This window comes from Manacus candei, unplaced genomic scaffold (assembly GCF_025592945.1).
Source record: "Manacus candei isolate 608988 ecotype Guabito, Panama unplaced genomic scaffold, ASM2559294v1 h1tg000159l, whole genome shotgun sequence".
Classification (NCBI taxonomy): domain Eukaryota; kingdom Metazoa; phylum Chordata; class Aves; order Passeriformes; family Pipridae; genus Manacus; species Manacus candei.
The window spans coordinates 1,829,833-1,854,455 of record NW_026138207.1 but is presented as its reverse complement, the minus strand read 5'-3'; the positions used below and the strand labels follow the sequence as shown (position 1 = coordinate 1,854,455).

Here is a 24,623-nt window from a genome sequence, read left to right as displayed (position 1 = left end):
TTCCATGGAAATAATTTGTAATGAAATATGAATGCAATAGAAACAAAAAATGGCAGGCTGTCATACTGATAGATATTGGAAAGTAGAAATTCAAGAGTTTTAGGCTCCAAACAATTCAAAACTCTGCCCCAGACCTGGGCAACTATGGCCAAGTCATTTAGTAGCTCTATGTTTAATGTATTTCAGGCCATAAAATAAGATACCATCACTCCCTTTTCAGCACTCCTTGAAGATATGATACGCATTAGAATTTGGGAAAGCATTCAGACCACAATGTCACACTTAACTGTACCACTGCCAAATTTTAAGCTGAAAGAACTCCCAGCCCAAAATCTGCTGGCAGATCAAAGTCCAGAAGAATGACCTATTTATGGGTATTGTATGCTTAACTTAAAAAAAAAACAAACCAAAACAAAAACCAACAGTCTGTTATGTAACTGAAAATAGCTGTCCTCTCTTTGAAGGAAAAAAATCAGAATGTAGCAGTTTTGCTGAGCTCAAACACTGTAAGTTAACTGGGAAGCACAAATTTTGTGCTGTACACAGGCAGCACCATTTACAATGCCAGCTCCTAGATACATCACACTCAGAAAACAGAAGTAGTATAAAAAGTCATGTATGTCTGCTTGTTCCTGATTCACCATGTTCACACAGTAGTGAAAAAAACCATCCCAGAGATTCATTTCTTTTACGTTTGTATTTAGAACACAACATGTGAAATATGAGATAGCTAGTTAAGGCTAAACACGTAGTACTGATGATGGTAAAGAAGGCTAAAGAACCTGCGAAACATCACATTTACTGGACTGCAGACTGAAAGACAGCCCAGAGATTAAAATTTAACTCCTGAATCTCAGACATCCTGAACAATTCTTTGCACTTGCTTTCCTCTTACAGAGAAGGAGTTTCACGCTCACCCTAATGTGCTCAGGAATCCATGTATGAAACATGCAGCCATTCTGACTTCTGCTACGACCCAACTGGATTAATCAGCTAACATGAGCCACCCTACACAACAAACGCATTCTAGTTTAATTAAAAGGCTTAAGATTTCAATTTTCTATGCAAAATAATGTAGCTATCAAGGATCATTTTGCTCCATCAAATGCAAGATTCTGATTTAGACCATTTATGAGATTTTGAGTAAAATTCCAATATACATCTCTGACCTGACATATACTTACACTAGCAAGACATTTATCTTTTTCCTTTTGCAAGTTACTTCACAAAAGCACATAGCTGGAGATTGTGGAGTCCCAGAAACATGTCCCAGAGTGCATACAGACAGGGAAACCAAGTTTAATGACTTTGGCTGGAAAAATAACTCAACTGATGTGGAAAATGTAAGTTGGCTTTTATATAAAGGGTGCTTATACTTTTATATTCCCTAATCACATTTTTAAAACTTAGGTAAGTCCTTGAATGCGGGATACCAGGCAATTTAAGTTAAAAGAAAATGACCCAAATTTTATATTAGTTTTCTTGGACAGGCACAGGAGCCAGGGAATAATCATGATGACAGGTGAGCAGTGCCAGGGAGACGGCAGGCTGGGCTGCATGGGCAGTAGAGTGCACAGCAGCACAATGGACAGGAACCATGACCTCCCTGTTTTGCTCACTCTGCAGAAGCAGGACTGGAGATGAAGGTGCTGCCTCTCAGTTAAAAATTCAGGCAAGATTTGCTCAGCAGCTGTGAGTGAGCCCCAGAGTGACAAGCACTGAATAGCTTCCTTTACAGCTGTATAGGGAGATGAATGTCAGAAATTAGAAGTACTGCTTGAGGAGTTAGGGCAAGAGTTGGCTTTTTACCCCACAGTCAGTAATCAGTATAACCTCTTGCATGCTTCTTTGCTTGTCTTGACCATAGTCACAGCTGGGCAACTGGAGAGAAACTGTATTTGGCTATTGACTTCAGGTAAAAATAGTCACAGGCAGTAGCAGGATGGTTACCCATAAAGCCTGCCTCTTGGAAGGAAGGAGGGCTAAACAAAGGTGCTGGGGAAAATACAGAGGAACTCATTATAATGTTTAAAAATCAAAATCCAAATCCTCTACTTCAAGGACCTAACCAAATTTTAAACATGTTAGGAACTAAGACTGGTATAACCACACTTTATTATTGACCAGTTCTCCAAAGAATAATAAAATAATAACCTTAGAGAGCTGTGCCATAGCGAATAAAAGCTGACTTACCTTTTACCCACAGGCTGAGTACTCATTCCTACCCTGGTCAGTGATGGCACTGATATCACCTACCAAGAGCATGGTGAAGCTCATCTTTGTAGAGCAGGGAATCAACAACTGTAGACCAAGCTATAATGTGAAATTGCAAAAGGAAAGAGAAAAAGAGTATATAAAACTTAATTTAAAATCTTTGTTGATTATGTTTACAGGGCAGTTGGCAGCTCATGACTGAAATGAAGACAAATTACAGAAAAACCTCCTTTATAGTGGAGCACTACTACTACTTTCACAGAGGCCATGTATGTGATTCGGTACTGACTTTGAGGTCATAAGGAACCACCTGCACCAGCTAATCTGATCTGCAAAAACAAACCTCAAAGGTGTCCAGACACTTCACAGTATAGCAATCTGCCAAAGTCCCTGGCATGTTACTGTAGTAGCTAATTTCTATGTCTACTAATAAAATCTGCCTTACTTTGAATTTATTAAGCCTCAGTTCCCAAAGAGAATTTATTGAGCCTCTCTGCTTAGATTTCGAAGCTATTTGCTGATAGTAATCCTTCACCAACACCTGTACTTCCAGCTTATACCAAATCACCTGGTAACCCTTTTTGTCTTCAGCTAACAGAAGTAAGTTGTCTACTGAATTTCCTACAGACTCATGAACAAAAGTACTGTGAAAATAACCGCCACAATCACTCCAACCTACAAGGTATTCACCAAGCCAATCTTCCCTACTGCAAAATCTGGCACCCTCAAAAAGCCTTCCTTCCACAAAAGCCAAACACAAAACACTAAAGCTCCACAGTAAAGTTTGCAATTTCTCAAATTCTGGTTTTCCTGGAGAGCATTGAGACTTACTTTTCCCCCCTTACTCCCCCCTTTTTTTTTTTTTACCCAGAAAGCATGCATGTAGTGTATTCCTAAAGGAGAAAGTTTAAAAGTGATATATGAAAACTAAAGTGTCGGTATGCTAAGCACAGGAGCTCAAGCAGAAAATGCCTGAAAACAGGTAGGCCTTAAGCACTACAAAGGGATGATGACATGATAAATAAAGAGGAGTACACAGATCTTTTCATAATGTTTGTGCTCAGAGGACATTGGCCTGATCCAATGATCTGGATTTCCCTCACACAGGAATCAAGATGCATGCTGTCTTAGCTGAAAAAAATGACATCAAATCATAAGAAGAGACAGATGAAAAAAGTTAAGACTAAAAAACCTGGGAGAGAGTCGAAGGTCAGTGACAACATATTCCATGTTGTGGCACAGAGCACACAGTAGAATCTCCTTTCTTAATGTAATTTTGCATTTAAGAAGCTTTAAAAAAAATGACTGACAGACCAGACCCAAAGAACATTCTTGTTAAAAGGAAGCTGAAGTCTATAATTCCTGAAGAATTCTCAGGAACCTTCTTGCAAGTCATGCAAACTCTAAAAACAGTTTTTGTAGTAGACATTCTAACTTGCATTAAACCTGACAATTGCTTTCTTACAGCTCAGCAACGCTGCCTGTAATGTCTATAATTCAGGAGACAAAGCATCAGTGATGGAAACAAGGTAAGAAGAAGAAAGCAGCCTATAGCTGGACATCAATCAACAGCTATAAAGGCACAGAACTGGTTTTATTTCAAATCAAAAGCCACTTCACTAATAGAAAAAAATATCAGAACACAACAGAGACAAAAATCAAGGTGGGGTAAAAAATAAAGCCAATGAAAAACCCCCAAACCACACAAGACATACATCAAACTTGTGCCACACGTGAATATTCAAAATTGAAATTGTAAAGAGTTTCAGTTGTTTCCTGTTTCTTTGAATCCTGTATTACAAGAGACATTAGAGACAGTGACCTTTCTCTCCAGAAATGGGGGGGGCAGGGGGAGTACACTTATTTCAAGAATAACAGCTCAAAAGGGGAGCAGACATATACTAGGCAATGTGTTCAATCTAAAGCGCTCACCGGTTGTCTCAACATTCATAAGAAAGCAACATTCCTGTATAAAAAGAACATTGTTGACATAAAAGCAGAAAAAGAAGACAACTACAGCACTCTAAAGTTCTCTAGCTGGCATAAACTGGAGTCAAGACATTTATCCTCTGGCAGTGTTCATCTTCCCTTAAGCCTGGTCAGACTGTCCAAGGCTACAAATCAAGGTTGCCATGGGTGCAAATATGACAGCAGACTTCCTGTGGGGCAACTTGGAAGGACCTAAGTCCTTTACCATGTGGGTGTAACTACCTTGCTTCCAGGTACCAGTTGTTTCACAATCTGCTACAGTATCTGCACTAATGGGGTATGTGGAAGGTGGCTCTGCACAAACCAGTTGTCATATTACATCTGTTTTTCTGTTACAAAATACTCCCATGGCTCCCAATAATGAAAAATTGACTGTATATACAAAACAGTTCTGAAGCAGCATAAACATTTATCAGAGATTAGCATTTAAGTAATTAGAAGCAGAGTTGCTGCTTGTTATGTATTTGAAATAAGACCATGCAGTCAAAATGTGATGAAGGCACTTGTGAATTAATTTTATACTGATAACAGTAAATGATCAGCATAAAAAGCATCAGACAGGCAGCTAATTTTATTAAGTATACTTTAACCATATTAGTAAGTGACAAATTTCTCAATACCTGTGTAATGTAAAACATAAGTTACAACCATTTAAATGAGGAATAAAATCAGCAACTTTTTTCAGTAAATGAGTTAAGTTGCACTCTTAAAATATCAATTTACACAAATCATCTAAAGGTGATCTGCAAAGGCAGCCATCCCTCCATTTCAATCTTCAGAGGAATACAACCAATTGCTATATAGTCCAACCACTGGACTGCGACTGAAAGCGAACAAAATGGAACAATCACATTACTCAAAGCAAAAGGCTTCACTTACCTTTCTCTCCATCTGAAATAAGATCTCTTTCTCCCTTTTGAACAACTGTCAGGTTCCCCATGGCTTGGCTGAGTCTTAATACACATCCATGATGATCACTACTGTCTACGGGGTCTCTAAGCTACAACACAAGAATTCCATACACAGTACATATTTTGCTACTAGAACAACACATTCTAACACACTCTACTTCAGCATATGCATGGGGGGAAAAAGAAAGGCAGCATCATCAGTCTTTCCAGGTATTTTTTCTTATACCCATTGCAATGCTAAAAGTTGCATGAGAATGGGTCTTCTTTAAAAAAAGAGCTCTGTTTAAGAATATGCATTGTTGTTATCCCATGGCATGAAAACCCAAAGAGTCCTTCCCCCATATATAAGAAACAGCGCATAATATTTAAGCCAGCAGTAAGTTATTTATTTTTAAGGAGTAAAAGATTAAACTTAAATATCAAAAAGGAAAACAGCTCACCATGGCTTCATACAGCCTACTGAACTCCATATAGTTTGGAGTAAGAATAGCTCGCTGGTAGCCTTGAATAAGAGAAGGCTGCTGGGAAATGAGCCACAGTCCATCCTGCAAAGCACAGTAAGAAGAACATTTACTGAACAGATTCTTAAATGTCACACCACTGACTGAAATCAGGAAAATACTTACTGCATCAATAATGATAGGAATTCCTTTCACTTTCGATTTCTCTATAATACCCTGCAAAAAATGCAGATAACTTTAAGATGCTTGCTAATTTAAATCTCATAAGATCCAAACCAAATTCATACAATAAATCTGACCATATAAAATTGTTCTTACAAACTGACAGAAAAAAACCTGTTATATTCTGCAAACTAATGTAAGACATTTTCGTATCAGCTAGTAATTTTACAGTCACAGTGTTCTCTCCCTGGTTCAAGCATAAGTGTCCACAGAGTTGATTTGTATTGGGTTTGAGGGGCAAGGTTTGGGGGCCACAGGGGTGGCTTCTCTTGAGAAGCTGCCAGAAGATTCCCTCATGTCTGACAGAGCCAATGCCAGCTGGCTCCAAGACAGACCTGCCGCTGGCCAAGGTAGAGCCTGTCAGTGACAGGGGATAACATATTTAAAATGAGGAAAAAGTTACTGTGCTGAAGCAATTGCAGCCACAGAAGAGAAAGTGAGAGTATGTGAGAGCTACAGCCGTCTAGACACCCAGGTCAGTGAAGAAGGAGTGGAAGGAGGTGCTCCAGGCTCTGAAGCAGAGCCTGCAGCCTGTGGTGAGGCAGCAGTAACCCTGCAGCTCATGGAAGTCCATGGTGGAGCAGAGATCCACCTGCAGCCCATGGAGGACCCCATACCTGGGCAGGTGGACGCCCAAAGGAAGCTGTCACCTCATGGGAAGCCCACACTGGAGCAGGCTCCTGGCAGGACCTGTGGCCTCATGCAGAGAGTAGCCCACACTGGAGTAGAGTGTTCCTGAAGGACTGCACTCCATGGGAAGGACCCATGCTGGAGCAGTTTGTGAAGAACTGCAGTCCATGGGAAGTCTGCTGGATAAGTTCATGGAGGACTGTCTCCCGTGGGAGGGACCACATGCTGGAGCAGGGGAAGAGTGTGGAATCCTCCCCCTGAGCAGGAAGGAGCAGCAGAGACAACACGTGATGAACTGACCGCAGCCTCCATTCCCCAACCCCCTGTACCACTGAGAGGAGGGAGGAAGAGAATTTTTGAGTTAAGCTAAGTTTGGGAAAAAGGGAGGGGTGGAGGTAAGGTGTTTTTACCATTTGGTTTTATTTCTTGTTATCCTACTCTGACTTAATTTGTAATAAAATTCAATTAACTTCCCCAAGCTGAGTCTGGTTCGCCCTTGATGGTGATCTCTTCTGTCCTTATCTCGACCCACCAGCCTTCTGTTATATATTCTTCTGCCTGTCCAGCTGAGGAGGGGAGTGATATAGAAGCTCTGGTGGACACCTGGCATTCAGACAGGGTTAACTCACCACAATATGCAAACAAGCAAGCAATCTCACTCACCCTCCCTGCTGTAGGAGGCATGTAATGCCAATGTAAGTCACACATAGTAAACATACACCTCCAATTAAAAAAAAAAAAAAGAAAAATCCCAGTGGGTACTGCCACGACAGAAATGTACCAGTAACTGTAATAGTAACTTCAGTTGCTTTTCGGATGACAGCTCCATTGCAGTATTTAATGTACAAACAAATATCCAAGAAAAGCAGCACGTATTATGCCATTTCACACCTGGCCCTGGAGGTTTTATGCTTTGAAAGCAAAACCAAGGTGGCCAAGACAACCATTTGTAAAAGTGTTTTCTTCAGCAAGCAGTATCTCCTAGTAGACTGTCTGCCCTCCTGTCTTCTAATCCAGCAGCAGCAACAACTGATCCACAAGCTTTTTAATGAGCAATGGCCTACAGTCAAGTTTTTTCAGTGTTGGCCATTACCAACTCGTCTTTGAAGCTGGAGGGTTTATCTTTTTCCTGTATAAGATAAGAGAGGATGGTCTCCATCCAGAAGTTTAATTATTTTTGAATATTATTAAGATCTTCAGATTAGCTATCATATGGCACTGAGCTTCACAGGTTAGCAAGACACGATGTAAGGAATAAGGAAGCAGTCTTTAATTAATGTTCAGGGTATTGAACATTAATTAAATGTCTGTTCTTGTATTGTGGTAAAAATAAACACTGCCCACTTTGCTTCCTGTAAATAATTAATTATTAAATATGACATATACATATCCTCACAAACTTATTACTACCTCATTCTGATTTTTCCAATACCAGTAGAAATACGTCCCCCCTGAAATAAGGCTGTGGATCCAACAACCAGGTTTATATTTTGTTGTTTGTATTTTCCTTGTATAAATGAATGCTATACATCCAACAGCCCAATTATTTTTGAACCATACTAAGCTCTTCTGATTAGATATCATATGGCACTGAGACCCAGAGCTCAACAAGATTATCTTCCCACAATTTTTGAAGATACAAATACCATTTACTGCAACCTTGTTTTCTAACTGGTTATAATCAGAATATTTTTGTACATTAGCAGCTTGCCCGAACTCCTTCAGTACACTTACAATGATTACTGCTCCACTGCCCACTAATATGAATCACCAGTTTATTTTAGTATGTCAATGTTAGTAAGCCAGTCTTTCACAATACTTCATCTTCTAAAACTAAAAAAGATTTCCCCAACAGATTCTGTAAGGAAGTATGAAGGAATATACCCAATCTTAGAAGTCCTTATCCTTCCAAACTACTCTCTTAAAAGCATTATGAGCAATCTACGGAATTAATTTTGCCAAAGTTCTGTTCCCAAAGCAGTTATGGTTTGGGAGTTGCTTTTATTTTTTGGCCCCTTTTCACGGTTCCTCATGACTGTCATCTTGACTACTGCTTAGAATTTCTCTCTCCCTGTCTTTCTTTCTCTCTCACACACAACAGACTAAATAAAGAATCCTGAAGATCCACTGTCTACCAAAAGAATGTATGCATAAGATGTAAAAAAAAGTGGTAGTTAGAAAGCATGACAATATATGTACAGGTAAATAGCATCTGGAAGGCAGATCACTGGTACACTCCAAAGAAATAACACATTTTTTCCTAATAATGTTTTGAGTTCCTACCTCTCTAGCACATCCTCCACAATCCTGAAAGATTTGACCTCTACTCTGAAATTTCACCTTGCTAAGTAAAATCTACTGGCCAAGCAACTTTTATTTTGTAGCAAGTCTCTGAGGTATCAGTTTCTAATCTAACATACTGAATGAACTTTGCTTTTTCTTTCTCTCCTTTATCTATCAGGAGACACAAAGTCCTTTGTCTTATTTAGAAAGCTCATTTTTGATCAAAAAATCCCCAAATAATACAAAAACCTACCAAAACCAAAATCCTACCCCAATCATTTTCCTTTCCTCTTCATTCCTTAAACCTAGACAGAAACTGCTTGGAGACAGACAAGGAACCTCCTAGAGAAGTTCTATGGATGGAAGGGGTAGTTTGGAAACCATAATAAAACAGTAACAAAGATAAGGGAACCCCCATAAGACAGCCACATGTTTGAAGGACACAACATTCATGGGACAATCTCTGTTTCCTATTGATTGTGGACATGACCCATCTCAACTGCTGCTATTTAAAAAGGTCCAATGGCTCACCACTGGAGAACAGCTCATCCCATGGAGCTTAGACTTAGAGTGAGATGAATGGCCAACACACATACATGTCTCTCCTCACCTATCACAGAAGGTACAGAAACACTTTACTTTTTTATTTTTAGACACCAAGAATTAAGAGAGATGAGGCCTACTTTTAAACATTCTATTACTGCAGATACTGTATTTAAAAAAATGCTTGCATTAAGAGGAGTTTTCAGCAACAATGGCAACATCTCCTATGTAGAACATTTTTGTTCCTGGAAGTAAAAATCCATTTTGAGCTGTATTTGTACCGTGATATTTGGCATGGAGTGTTCTGGTTAATGCTTATGTTAACCACACAGTTAATACAGCTCAGACTAACTCTACTTTCACATCACAGTCTATTTAACAGTTTTTGATAGAATTCTACATATGAGCAGAAACCATCTGTTCAGTTTTACCCAATGTGACAATTATTTATATGGGAAAGGATTTAGAAGAGAACATTACCCATTAAAAATACTAAGAAATGTTACTAAGACAAAAGCTGAAATCCAAACACCAATGACAAGTGAACAGCAAAACATAGAGATATCAATGATAAACCCAAGACATCACCCCTTCCCTTCAAACAGCATTTTGAATACTAAGATTTTGAAGATTCTAGCTCCAAGATATCCCAGTGGACAACCTTTCTATGGACAGAATGTATTCTACTACAACAGTGGTGGTTCAGCTTGGTGTAGACCAAAGCAGGTTTAGTTAATTCGTAATTGCTCAAGTGCATCCAAAAATGAAGGACTGGACTCACAGGGCAACCTTGGCATTAGTCACAAAGCAGAGACAACAAGGAGGAGAAAAAGGATGATACATGGTTGTCATCCAATCTTATGACCTACAGCCACACTGGTTAGCTAAGATATCAAAGACTGAAATTTGAATCCTTCCACTGCAATTCACAGCCAGGCCCAAAATTAAGTCTCCTACCTTTCATACAGAGTCCTAATAATGGGGGTTTGGGCAACCTCATGCTAGATATATTCTGCTTTGTATGAGTTGCCTAAATACTTGGTAGCTCTCTGAAACAGTGGTTCTACATCTGCATGAGAAAAGGGAAAGAGGCATCACTCCACTCTTACTAAAATCAGTGATGACAAACTGCATTAGAAGGCTGCAGGACTCATGCTAGAACAAATCTGTAAGAGGAGTTTCCTCTCCTAATAACTGAAGGCCAAATTTGAAGCTTCTATCCTCGTTAAACCCAAGAGGAAATTACCTGGGATTCACATATTTCATCTCATGAAGATGCTGTATGGGACAACCTCTCACACAGTTATCATTGTTACCGGCACCAAATACTTGACATTTAGGAATGCCCAAAATAGTATTTCAGTGATGGCAGTTTTTGGTGGAGGCAGTTGAGGGGAGGAAAGCCAGAAAAAAGTAAAATTAACTTGAATCTACTCCCACTTTACTGTTGACATATACAATTTCCTGAAAAATTTTGTTCTTTGACTGGTTATCCAGGAGTTGTATGCAAGCAACCTACTCAGGAAGAACTCAAAAAAAGAAGTTTGTTACAGAAAAAGCCACTGGTCTATCCCCCCAAAAATATGACACACAAAACCCCCAAAACACTGACACCTGAACGATACACAAAGGTGAAATTATTCAGGCTGGAAAGGACTGCAGGAGACAGAAGCTGGAAGGCACAAATGGACAGGCTACTGCTGAAAGAGAGCACAGTAATGCAGAAAAGCATGATATGATTTAAGCATTTGATAGCCTGCAGCTGTCCTGTGAAACACAAGATTCACCTACACTGTACTAACATGGACATCCAGGACTCCTGCACAGTTCCACAATTATTATGGAAAAATGGGGCTGAGATGAGCCAATGTGAGATACTGGTTGCAAAAAACAGCTAGAGGAGGAATGGAGAAGAACATGTGAGGGAGGAATAAATTCCTGTGGAGCTCTTAAGTACAAACAAAGGATATCTTATCAGTCATAGAAGTCTTCATAGAGCAGCCATCCCGAAGAACCAGGAGCAGAGAGCAGGTGGTGCACTCACAGCAAGTACCCACAGCCTCTTGGAAAGAAACTGCAGTCAGTCTGGACTTCTCCACCCAAGTCCATGAGCCAGCAATAACACACATCATATTTACTCTGCCCATATATAACAGCATACAACCTGGTTCTTCACAGTTCCATGGAAAAGACAATTCCATAGTTTTGCCCAGACCTGACTTGGATATACTATTCAGCCTTTTTAATTAGATGTGGATTAGCAGCAGAACGCCTGCAATGACTTTTAATATATTAGTAGTTTTATCACTACTTCACTACTTGCATTTTTCCTGATGAACTGATTCAGCTACACAAAACTTTGGCATTTGGTGTTTGAAAAGGGAAGAATCAGGAAATTAGAGCCACTCATTTTAATAAAAGATTGAATTTTAATTAAATTAACAGAAAACTGCAATAGTAGCACATATAAAGCAACACCTATACCACAACAGTAATTAATTTTCACATTGTCATCTTTCTACCTTGCAAAGGAAAGATCACTTTACTGATGTCAGCAATGAACACTGCATTTCCTCAGTCCCTTCAAGAGTCATGTCTTGGCCTACCCTTGGCAAAATTCTTACTCATGTTCTCAAAAAGAAGTTTAAGCTTTAACATGCCATAATAATGGAGAGCATTAGCCATGATGACATCCAAACCCTTTAGGAAGTAGTATAACCTTGCCATCAGCCCACTGAAAGTGCGCTCCACTGCAACTTGCAAATGCCAAGTATGTAATTACACACTCTGGTTTGGCAGAGACATGCAAATGTGCATAACCTGTCACTGGCTACGTCCCATACAACCTTAAAAAATCAAAAAGGAGTGGCAGCCCCTTTTAAAAAGAACTCTCTATTGAAAGCTAGGATCAGAAACTGCTGTTGAAATGCCACCTATAATTGCTTATATTTTCTGCATGGATGCCGCTCTCATCCAGCAATCCCGGATCCATGGTTTTGTCTGGAACAGAGAGATAAAAGACACAGACAACATTTCCTGTAAATGCTGCAGCTGGAAGCATTTCTGCACATCCTCTTCCCCCAGGTGACCGGGAGGAACAAATAAGTTCCACCCCAACACACTGCAAATCAATTCCTACAGAATTCCTAGGGCACTGAAAGCCCTAGGAAGCACTTCTGCCTTGCTTGCCTCAAGTCTGGATAAATGCAGAGTTAGCAGGGACTCAGCTGTAATAGAGGTCAGGATGCAGCTCTGTGGCAGAGATGCTTGGAAAATGGGCTTGGCAAGCAGAAGTTTGTAATCTTGCACAGCTAGAGGTAGGCAAATATTCCAAGCTCAGGCTGTGCTCAAGGCTTCAGTCAGGGTTGGCAGGAGGGGAGAAGCTTCCCTAAATATATTCTGTTTGGAGCAAGATGTTTAAAAACATTCAGAATGGAGTTATACTGTTTGAGATTCTTCAAATTAGAGACATATTTTCAGTAACTGGCTTTGGGTTTTTTATTTACTTACTGTTTTTACAAAAAAACCCCATGCAGTTAACTCTTAAACTTGCTTTCATTAGTTCCTATAAACTGACCCAAGAAGTCATCCTCCTAAAATTCAGTAAAGACAAACAAAACTTTCTCTGTGGACAAGATATATAAAAATCACCCTTAACTAGCCTAATTGCCTGAGTTTTACTTTATAAATTTCTTATGCATAACTATCACTAGTTCATTAATCACTCCACCAAGCTCTCAAACCTCACACAAGGAATGACCACCACTCTTGAATGAAGAGGCTCATAAAAGAGATGAATATCCTTTCTCTGAAACAAATAGCTTCTTTATCTCATGGTTTATGCTCCATTCAATTTAAGTTGGTCTTTTTCTTTTAACTGTAGTACCTCATGCTAGGCCCTGTTCTCCAAAACAGATTTTTAGGTGCACAGCAAAATATTTAAGCCAGGCAGAGGGTAACAAGGAGTCTAAAGAGTACCCTGCTACATGATCAGGCTCATTAAGTGCCTTAGGAAAGCTGCTCTTACAACTAACAAAGCTGAAGACATTGTAGCTGGCAGCTAATCAGAAGTGTTCTATTCTACATTTAAAAAAAAAAGATATGAAAATTATTCACTTGTAAATTCTCTCTTTGAATTCAAATTAGATCACTTGTCCTCAAAGGTGGAGGAAAACTGCAGCTAAGGGTTTCTTAATATCAGCTTCAATCATATGCTAAATTCTTAAAGAAGTGACACAATCCAAGGAATGCCTGAACAAAAGGAACACAAGCAAACAAAGTAAAATCCTCTGAAATACTATCCTAGTTCTGCAAAACCCCAGCGCACTCCTTTTTGGCTTTGCTTCTCAAAATTATGGTCAACCAGACACCACTTAAGAAACTACATTTATACACTTTCAGCCCTAAACACATCCAAATCCACTTTAAGCATTAATCAGAATAAATAACAGCAGCCATTTTTCTCATGTTTTGATCCACTGACTGTTTGCACTCACAATGCAAACTCTACAAGGCGTCCAATTTATACCTGATTACGTTAATATTAGATTTGGCTTAAGATATTCATGGTCAGCTGTTGGCATTTTGTCTAAAAAAATAAACTTAAAATGAACTCTGTCATTTATAACTGCAGATTTCTTTGTAGAGTTTGTAGCTGAATGATGCTCAGAAAGAGTTGAAAAGGTATACCATTCAGTGTTTTTCTTACAAATGTTTCTAAGTAACAAAATCACGTTAAAGAACAATATGAGCCTACACGCAGAAAGTAAATAAACATCCCACTTCACTGTGAATGACTGTCATCAAGATCCATAGCATATATTAGAAAATAAACTCTGTTTGCAAGCTGCATAAACCTGTATTTAAGGTCCTGTTAGCATATATTCAAACACTGTTTTTCTAATCAAGACATTTGTGAGGAAGCCAAAGAATACTAATAATTCTTAGAACAAGCAGCAATAGTTCTTGGCATAACCAAGAGGATCTCTCTGCTTTGAGAGGTGTTCCCAAGCTTTATCTGCACCAGTAACACTACCACAGAGAAAGAACTGCATCCTATCCCAGCAAGTGCCTCATCTTAGGTGAAGACACGCACAAATTCTGACTCTCTTCAGGCCTTTCGAGAGCAGTGAAGCTTGGCTGGTAAGAGATTAGTTTTTCCCTGGATACTACTTGTGGTACATGCATCAATATCGGGGGTTGGGTGAAGGCTCAGAGGAATGCATTTTGCACACACATTCTCACAGCAAGTGCACGTATATGCCCTCTGGGGTTTGCCTCTGCAGTACTGTCAGAGATTGAAATGGTTAATGGCTTAAACATTGTTAAGATCACCAAAAGACTGCTCACCTAGCAAAGCCCACCCCTCCCTGAGTAGGCCTACTTCGAAAGGACCTTCAGATAAGATAAGTGGGTGCCATTGTCCAACTATTGCAGGTGCAGAAGGGTGTGCATACCTGAAGCTACAAACTGGATTGCCAGATAAGGGAAGAGGCAAATCCTGTGAGATGGGATAATCCTTTTTAGCATGCCAAGGTCCTCCCTTACATGATGACTCTGCTGTGAAGACCCTCTGGGGAGCACTGAAGATTCCTGACACGTCCTGTGGGACATTATCCATTGTAAAACTCCCTACCCCCAGGGAAGGTACAAGGTGTTCCCACCTGAGCTCCAAGTGTATAATAACTCGTGAAATCTTTGAGTTGTGGGGGGCTTCCCCTAGCCCCAGTGGTCAAGACCATTGCTTTAATCTACAGACATGAAAACTGCAACTGCCAAGTTTCATTGCTGGATCCAGCGGGTGGTGACTATATATATCTTTCCATTTTTATCCTTCTTTCTCTTCCTTTTCTTATACATTTCCTTAAGTCTTATTTTTATGCTTTAATATTGCTGTATTACTATAGATGATAACAACCAAAGCAACTACACCTGTTTTCCTTTGAAACAAAACTGTTCTAAAATAAACCACACATATATATATATTTACAAACACCGATGATTTAGTGTTGTTTCACTCTAATCCACCCCAAGGGATTTACTAACAAGAACCTGGGTTACCCTCCCCTTCTGGGGTGGGTCATAACAAGTACAACAGGCAAAAGACCCAATCTACCTCACCTCCTCCTAGCTGAGTGCTGAGAATAGGAAGTGCTACTTCAGTTCCCTAGGAACTGCTGAATTCCCACACTGAGAACCTCCAGAGGGTATAAACAGGGAAAGAAGCAAATGCATGTGATGCATGTGACACTGAAGAACGAAGTTTGGAAAATAATAATTCTGCTAATTTGAGTAGCCACGAGCAGTGATGCTAAAGAGTAATAAATCCTGTTCATATTTGGGCATGGTGGTGGGTGCCACAGACAGTATGACTAATCTGTCAGCTGCAGCATTAGCCTGGGATGCTTCTCAGGTGTCTTGGTACAAATAGAGTGGAAAATGTTTTTCAAGGTCCATAGTGGCAGATCTAGTTTTAACAGACAGCTATGATAACAGGTGGCCCTGTATTCTATAGTCCTCTTGATCTTGTAAAAAACTGGTGCAGATAGCATAGGGAAGCACCTGGTCCCATTCTCACAATTTACTGAGGCTATGAAGTGTTGCCTAAATCCTAAAAGCATGAGACTTGAAAGGGGGAAACTAATCCAACTAACCAAACACAGAAAGGCTGATGCCTCCATCAAGGTGGAACTGAGAATCCATCTATCTGACAATTTCAAATGGGTTCTCTCTGGCCACACTTGATGGAGGTGATCCCGTGACAACGGCCCAAAACTCTCTCACCATGTTAACTACAGCCCAGACAACCTTTCAACACAACCTTACAATGATGTCACTAGGATCGGAAAATGAGACTTCTGAAATTTATATCCCAAGAGACAGGAGAGATCTTTAAGGGCAAATGACTGGCTGAGGGCAGTGTTGCAAGGCAAGGGGGGTGAGAGAAGAGAAACAGCAACAGCAATAGGCACAAACAGCAGCTAGGCAGGGCCTCAGCCATAAGAAAAACCCAGGCTGGTATTCCTGACGTGTTCTTGTAGCTAAAACATAGACTGAAAATTGAGTGAGAGGAACAAGCACATGGTTTGAGCAACCGGTCAATTTTATCGTGTAATCTGAATTACACAGAGCCATTCTTACTATTAATCATTACCTCTCTCACAGGAGGGAAGCAAAAGCATGCACTGCTGAAAACAGCAAGCTACCTTTCCTGCTGCAAAGCAAAACATAGTAAGTCTGAAGTGCCAGAGTCCAGGATTCAGTGCTAGCACTTCAGGGAGAGAGAGAAGGAACCCAGTGACAGGCAAAGAAGATTCCAAAATCAAAGACTTCTGTTAAGGAACAGAGCTCTTCATAAGGATGAGTTCTTCTCTCTACCTGACCCCAACAGTAACTGCTGTTCCACCAACAATCCAGTATCCGTCCAGTTGACCATAAAGCCAGAAGGAACAGGGGAAAGGAGATGTCAAAAGGATGGAAACTGATAAAGAACACAGCTCAGCCTGTAACTGCCTAACTGCTAGGTGGCAGCAGAATGCAGAACATCCTTGAGCATTAGGCAGTATCTCTCCCATGAGGCTATGCAAGGAATATCGAAGTTTTCCAAAGTGCTTTCGGAAGCTGCACTCATCATCCTCCAGGAGAGGAATCTAGTTCTCTCACACACCTGAGGAACAGCTCTAGATGGTACAGGCAGAAATTTCCCTACTTCCAAGCCTCAGCTACAAGGAAAATCAGATCAGAGTAAGACAGAAGTGCAAACATCCCCAGTACAGCTGAATGAAGAACACTATGATGGGTAGGTATGAGAGGGACATAATATTGGTGCTATTTGAAAAAAGGAGAGTATCCAATACCTCTGGAAATATGTTGCAGATTCAAAACATAGGATAGTCATAGAGACCCTGGCCTTGCTTCCTATATGGCAGCTAAACTCTTTCTCAACAGTCTAAACCACTAGCAGCAGCATTCCAACTGAGGTGAACTCAGGGAGGTAACGTACTGTCATCTCTGGCCAGAATCAATCATGGACACTGAAAGGGAGAAACGGGTGGCCTCATGTTTCCTACAAGGAAGATGACATGGTGGCCAAGTTCCACACCAAATATGGCAACAGCATTTCAGAAGTCTGAAGTGGTACGGGGAGCAGAGATGCTTCAGTGTGCACACTCCAAAGCTGAGAAGTGGAGCAGAAATGTGTTTTCACTCCTTTCTCTTGAAGAGAAACAGCCTGAACTGCTTACTTGCTCCAGAGTTGGAAGGTCTAATCAGGTCAAGACTACAACTGCCACATCTGCAAGGAATCCAGCTGCACAGCTATTAGGACACAACAAATGCTTTCTTTAGGATAATTTCCTGAAGCTGCCGCTCCTGGTCATTCAAATCCATGGCTAGGAAGCTTGGACAGAGCATCAGCCCTCACCCAAGCAACTGAGTAACAGCAGGGTTACTGGCACAGACCCACACAAGCGGCACATGAAAGCAGGAGATAACTTGCAGAGTGGTTTCTTGTAATAGGACTTGTAAATGGAATTACAGCCAAACCCAGAAAATCAGAGGAAGCCAGTAAGTATGTATTTAAAGAATATCACTATGTACTCAAGGGAAAAAAACAAGTCAAAGGAAAATGATCACAAGGTGGGTTTTTTTTTAATCAGACTGTTGAAAGGAGCTCAAGTGCCACATGCTGCTGCAGGCATTAAGAATGAGGGAGGCAGGTGACATACTAAAGATGCTGAGGAAGCAAAGCATTCTTTGATCTAGAGATGATAAACCACCTGGTCAACAAGTACCAGAAACTGCAGGTTACTGCACTAGGTAATTTCTTAATTTCTCAATGTTCATAGGAAAGAAGGAGCCCAAACACATGACTGTTTAGAGAATCACATTCATTGGCAATGCGTTGGCACAATACTGACAAGAACAGACATAAAAACAGCTTCGGAGGGGTGACAGACCTCTATGCCTCAGCATTTAATGGGACAGAAGGAGGAAGAGGGGAAGCTCTCTCCCACTGAAACTACCACTCTGATACAAAACCCTGATCAGAAAGCAGACACTCACCTACTTCTCAGCCCTGTGTTCCTAAGACACATGCCATGGTCAGCTTAAAGGGAAACCAGAAAATTATATACCAGTCCAATCTCCTATAAGAGTTTTAAATAGCAATGATATCATCTCTTGCTTTTTTATTGAAGCTTAATATTTGCTGTTGAAGCAAGAGGGAGACTCAGCCTTCCCTCAGCACAGAGAAGCACCGGTCTTCCTTAAGCAGGCAAACAGGGTCACTTGTCCCCAGTGACATGTTAAAACCCACAACACTGGGTAACTAATGAACACTTACATAATGAGAGTGAAGACAAAGAACTTGAGCTTTAATGTGAATTGAAATTAATAAGGCCAGATCCTTGGCTCACATGAATGTATCCTGAGATTTTAGCATGAAGTAACTTCCAAATGCCTTGTCTTTATCGGCTGGGTTTGTTTCTTTAAGCTAGCTTACACAGGACAGCCAGGCTGAAGTAAAAGTATGCTTGTAATTCACTAAGAAAGCAAAATTATTTTTAGCAATGATGAAAAAAACACAATCAAGAAATCTCCCAGATACTTCTTTAGTACAGATAAGCACATAAACCCCAGATGGAATTCTGATATAAAAGAAGTTTATCTGACATATCTTAGATATTATAAATGAATCTTATTTTCTTTTATTTAAAGTTTTCTTCTTTTAGGAACAGAAGACAAACTTAATTTTTTTAAACCAAGGAAATAGAAAAATCATTGACCAAAATTTTTTTTCTGTAGAAGCAATTCTGAAAAATTGTTTTAAAAAATAATAAAATATGTTTAAATAGTTCATTTAGAATAAAATATGATTTCTTCATCAAGTGTAATCATTTATTTTTTATTTTCTACTCTTTATTAGTTTTGCACCTCTGTATCATAATACACACCTTTTCCTTCTGAAAAGGAAGCAGGAGAACTAAAGAAGTGAAAAGCTCCAACAACAACTTTCTCTAACAAAATCCTAGCAAAACCACGCTCCCTAGTTTTCAAGGTATTCTAAACCACTTGGACAGTGTGGTCTCCAGTCTCTTGCCTCCCCTGTTTTGCAATATCACTGTGTAACTGTCAAAATTTCTGTAAATTATATATATTCCACTTGTTAGCACCACTGATTAATTCAGTAATACTGCTCAGGAAAAAAAAAAGAAACTGTACAAAATTAGATTGACAGTAGACTGAAAGATACACTTCAAACATACCAAAATGTGTTGACGGTAATACAAAACATCATCTGGAAGACAGTCTAAGTATGTGTTATTTAAAGTACAAAACTAAGCTCCTGTTTTCATCTCTCCACTGAGGCTTGACAGAAAATAGGATTACCTCTTTATCCAGAGTAGAAATCCGCAACATTTTATAATTAAGAGTATTATTTCTTATTGCAAGGGGACACGGTCCCTGTTCTTTGATACATCTGAGAAAAGATGTCAAATATGGTTCCGAAAATAAGGAAATCAAATCCATATCTGTGCACTCACAGTACAGGTGCTTTGCACCTAAGAAAACACAGAGCCCTTTATCTAGATATGCCAACATCTATTTCTTCATTAGTGACTTTCACAAGCAAAACAAAAGCAAATCAAAACAACCATACTGATGCCTAAAATTCCAAGTGAAGATTAAGTGTAATAGTGAAGACCATGAACAGTATCTGCAATTTTCAGTCAACAATATTTTATTAAATTTGTTATTTAGCAACCCTATCAAGAACATTTGTGTAGTGATATAAAATACAGGAAACTAGTTAATAAAATTCAACATAAAGACAAAGGATAAAATATCAGTATGCATATTACCTTTGCGTTCTCAAGTAGAACTTCATCTCTACCTAAGCCAGGTCCTATGACAACTGAGTGCAGTCGTGGTAACCACTTTTCCACCTCATGGACAGCATTGGGACTATCACTAAAATGGAAGTGTGAAAAAAAAGACAAGTTTAAAAAGGCTTCCTTTTAGTAGTCTCAGAAACTGAGTTCAAGATGCAAGATAGAAAGAGATATTTCCTATCTTGAGTGTCAGGCAATTTTATCTTCCAAACTACCAAAAATCTATGACTCAGGAAATACGGAATGGTTGCCCAAACATTTCTCTCAATTCATTCCTTAGAGAATATCACATAAAAATGAGGAGGTAATTGCAAGTACCCACTACAGTTGTTTACAAAATAAAAAAATAAAACCCAAGCAGGAAACCAACAATTTTTGGTCTGTCACAATTCCTATCTAATGCTTCTTTGCAGAGATTATACCTTGGAGAGAGATCCACCATCTCACAGGTATATACCATGGCTTGCTGGAAATGATGGAATTATTTATTTCCCTACATGGCAAAATGATAAATCTACTCATATGCTTTTTTGTCATTGCTTCATAAGCATTTGTTCCAACTGAATTACAGCCAAATTGTCCTGTTTCCCCAAAAGGCAACTGGAGAAACAAGCTATTCAGTAGGGGTATTATCTGCTTGTACTGCTTAAGATTTCTGCAGCATTCAGGGTTTTGTCTACACTGGAAAAATGATGAGAAAATCCGCTGCCAAATATAGTTGCCACAATACGGCATTCAGCCACTGACCAGAACTGTTTATTTTGTTCTGATCAGTTTTATTGTGTAAATAGGCCAGAATATTTTGAAAGTACTGCCCACCAGTTGTAGTTAATCCTTACTGACAGTATGGAGGGAAAATTTAGCCTCCCTCCCTCCCCACCTCTGACATTAGTGACAAAAATAAACGAGCATTTTAACTGAAGCACAGGGAATAAAGCTCCCTGTAGGCTGAGCAAGGAGGTCCTGCTTCAGAGTATTGCTCAGAATATTTTAAGCTTGCAATACTTCAACAAAGCTGTATTATTACGGATGAAAGCCACTGCATGTTTTTCATAACCAACAGCTGTACTGATGGGACACACCACTTGGGAACAAGTGTTTAGCTTGCATCTGGCAGAATCAGCAAATTCCACAATGATTTCTGCAAGTGCCAGACAGGAGCCCAGAGCCTTTGCAGCTGCAGGGTGCGAGGCAGAGCACTCAAGGCTGCAGGGATGCAGTGCCTCCCGCCTGGCCGCAGCCCAGCAGCCCCTCCACAGACAAAGCTGCTCCAGAAATCCCGGCTGTGCCAGCCAGGGCTCCCCAAAGGCACCCTGTGCTGACACCACAAAACAGCTCTGTCAAAACAAGGCTGCTGCGTAGAAGCAATGACCCGCTGCAAGGTCAAGGGAGACAACGAACCACGTGAGGACATCGGGTGTCCCTGAAGCAGTCCCCTGGTTTAGCAGCTCAATTTCCATTTGAACGATGCAGCTCCCTCATTTCTCTAACTCGCAAGGAAACAGTAGCAGCTTCAGAATTGCCAAACAGCTCATTTTTTTACTTTTTATTCGTCTCTGTTACAATCACCTGTAAGTTTATGATGTAGGTACAGGCTGGAAATAAAAATGCTTCAAGAAATATTTAAAGCACTATTAAAAAAAAAAAAGAAGACGTGAGAGGTTGAGCAATGAAAAATTGCCTGTAATCAAAACTCTAATAAAACATCACCATTTCTGAATGCTGGTCACTTTTTTAAATTCACATGCTGAACTTATTTTATCTTTGAAGAGCAATATATATCTCAAATACATATATTTCTCAAATAAATGTATCTATGTATCATACAGTTATAAATATACGGATATATATATATATATATAAGGATGTGTGAATGGACTGGATTCAAAATACCTTTGGACTGTAGAAGCCAAATACATTTTAAAAAATGCTTCAGTAAACATAAGCTAAGAACAGAGCCATAGGCAGTACCATAAATGCTCTGCTCTTCTACAAATATCTCATGCAAATAATATAAAGGTAGAAAGTTTGCCAATTTATTTATATTCAGGATTGAAATAAAATAATTTTGTCTACAATCCAATTGATAATGTGCACTTTCCAAAACAAAGCCATCTCTTGGGAAATGAACAATCCAACATTAAGCCACTCCTCCTCACTTTGCCTCTGGTAATAATAAAAACCTACTGTGGAGCTTTTCATCTTCAAAGTATTTTGCAAACATTACATTCAACTCCTTTGCAACTTCACATCAAGAAGCAACCCAAGCCGTGAAGGGTCAACAGATTAAAAATGGTGATAATGACTACTACATAGCAAAATCAGCTATAAAAACATGCTGTAAAGTAACTGATGGATTTTGATTCTTCATAAAGAAAGCAGAACAAATACTGCCTTGCAGAAGCAACATACCAACTTCACTTCAAGACACTGGATGTTCACAACAGCTGTGGCTATGCAGCTACACATGCCTTACAAATATCCCGTATCTACAGCTGCTCTGAAAGTGGAAGGGCTGTTGTGTAATCTTACAGACATCAAACTAGTAGCATTTTAAAGCTGACAGGGTACAAATGATCAACAGGTAACTTTCTTCAGGAAGGGGTATCACCTTGAATGTTCCTGACCACAGGATTCAGCACAAATACAGAAACTCTTCCAGCTCTTAACAGCTACAGTCTATACACATGACTTAATATGCCCAGAAGAGCTCTCTTGACACTGAGGGCAGCTGGTCTGTACACCCTGAGGTTTCAGAGCAGGCAAAGCTCAACCTGCCTGTTGGACACAGTTGCTGGACCACGGTAATCCCTCATCAGTGGAAAAAGTGGTTGGGAAAGGCTAGATGGCATAGTCCAAAATTCTTGCTAAGGATTGTTTGAGTAATTTGCCTGTGCAGATAATCGTGCTTTTAGGTACTGAGGAAAAAATACTCCTTGGCAGTGTTTAGTTGATTACTACAGAAAAAAAACTTGCTTTTTCTTGTTTGCCTGTGTATCAAAACCAGACAAAAACCTCTAAAGACTTTGGAGGCACCAGCACAAAACATTATCAGATCCTCAGCTGTTCACTGTGTACTACACTCACACAAAGAACACTGTTAATGTCCTTTGTAATTTCATGCCAATTTCTTTGCCTGGTTATTAACCTGATCTCAAACCTCTTCATTTAATTAGCACCTCCACTGCCCAAGACTTTGAAACAACAATTGAAATTAGCACTGTATTTTAAAAAAACAAACTCCTATCTAGAAAGGTATGAGCTATGAAGAAGACGACCCCTTGTTCAAAAGAGATGCAATCTTCGGGCTTTGACAGAACCCAATTTCATGGCTAGGCTTCAGGAACGAAGATTTGGGAAGGGCTCTCTACCCACATTTGCTACAAGTGTGCTGGTGGCTAAAAAGGTCAATAGGAGATAGACAGGGCAGGTTGCAAAAGGCACAACAAAAGGACTCCTTAGGTGGTATTGGCAAGACCTGACTCTTTCTGCATTGTCTTTTCTCCTCAAGGGTGATCCTGCGTGCCTTCTCAAAGGCATCAGCAGCGTTATAGATGGTGTGTCTCCAGATCTCCCGATTGGAGGCCAGAGTAGACCAGTTATGGTGATCAATATGGCCAAGGCTGAGATGTTGTTTCAGGGAGTCCTTGTATCTTTTCTTCGGGGCTCCTCTCTTGCGGCAGCCAGTGGCAAGTTCACCACAGAGCACAACCTTGGGGAGGCCACAGATGGGGTCTGATCAGCTTTCCCTGGCTATTAGTGAGAGGTAAGGGGAGAGAGAGACAAAGCTTCGCTCACAGAGGCTGAGAAGCCTGTGATCTCTTGGGAAGACAGACACAACAGCTTTATCATTTGCCACCCCTGAAGCCACTGTGTGGACAGGACCAAGGCATGGTGTTCAGCACCTCGCAAGCTTTTCTTTTTGCTCTTCTCTCTGCTTCCTGAATGTATCAAGAAAAGTACTTTCCATGACAAAACAGACAAAGCACTGAGTCTCTAAAATGGTGAGAATAAATTCTCTGCAAATTATTACTAGCTTTAGATAACTTTTGCCACATCAACCTCATGAAGTTCAATACGTGCATTGTGCTGCACCTGGGTCAGGGCAATCCTAGATAGCAGTACAGACTGGGAGAAGTCATTGAGAGCAGCCCTGAGGTGATGACCTTATACAGAAAGAAAAACTTCAGGTTAAGCTTTTTGCTCTTCAGGACTCTTCTGTATTTCACTATCACACAATAAAAATTGTCATAAAACACAGTTCTGTAGATCATCATCTTAGGGAAAGCTCAATGTAATAACTTTTCCAAAAACAACACCACCACCACCACCAAAAAAAAACCCCAACCTGAAAAAAAAGATGGTGGTTACTGCCCTAATATCACCCACAGTTTCTAAACATCTTCTACAGTAGCTTGTAATAGTTATCTACCAGGTGCCATCTGCTTGAATCTCTGCTCTAGGCTGATCACTACCCA

The 24,623-nt window shown here is 40.0% G+C and overlaps 1 protein-coding gene across 8 annotated transcripts in view; it reads right to left on the bottom strand.

Annotated features, from left to right (window-relative positions):
- The window catches only part of NAXD (NAD(P)HX dehydratase), a 51,053-nt gene that overhangs the window by 8,146 nt on the left and 18,284 nt on the right, over nucleotides 1–24,623 (bottom strand). For 7 of the 8 annotated variants that reach the window (XM_051772832.1, XM_051772831.1, XM_051772833.1 and 4 more), the window contains 4 exons: nucleotides 20,116–20,224; nucleotides 5,741–5,791; nucleotides 5,555–5,659; nucleotides 5,083–5,203 (listed from right to left, as the gene is read on the bottom strand). In XM_051772832.1, coding sequence (XP_051628792.1) covers nucleotides 5,083–5,203; nucleotides 5,555–5,659; nucleotides 5,741–5,791; nucleotides 20,116–20,224 — 386 coding nt within the window. Of the gene's footprint in view, nucleotides 1–2,193; nucleotides 2,314–5,082; nucleotides 5,204–5,554; nucleotides 5,660–5,740; nucleotides 5,792–20,115; nucleotides 20,225–24,623 lie in introns of all 8 variants that reach the window. The other variant, XR_007900831.1, reaches the window with a different exon arrangement.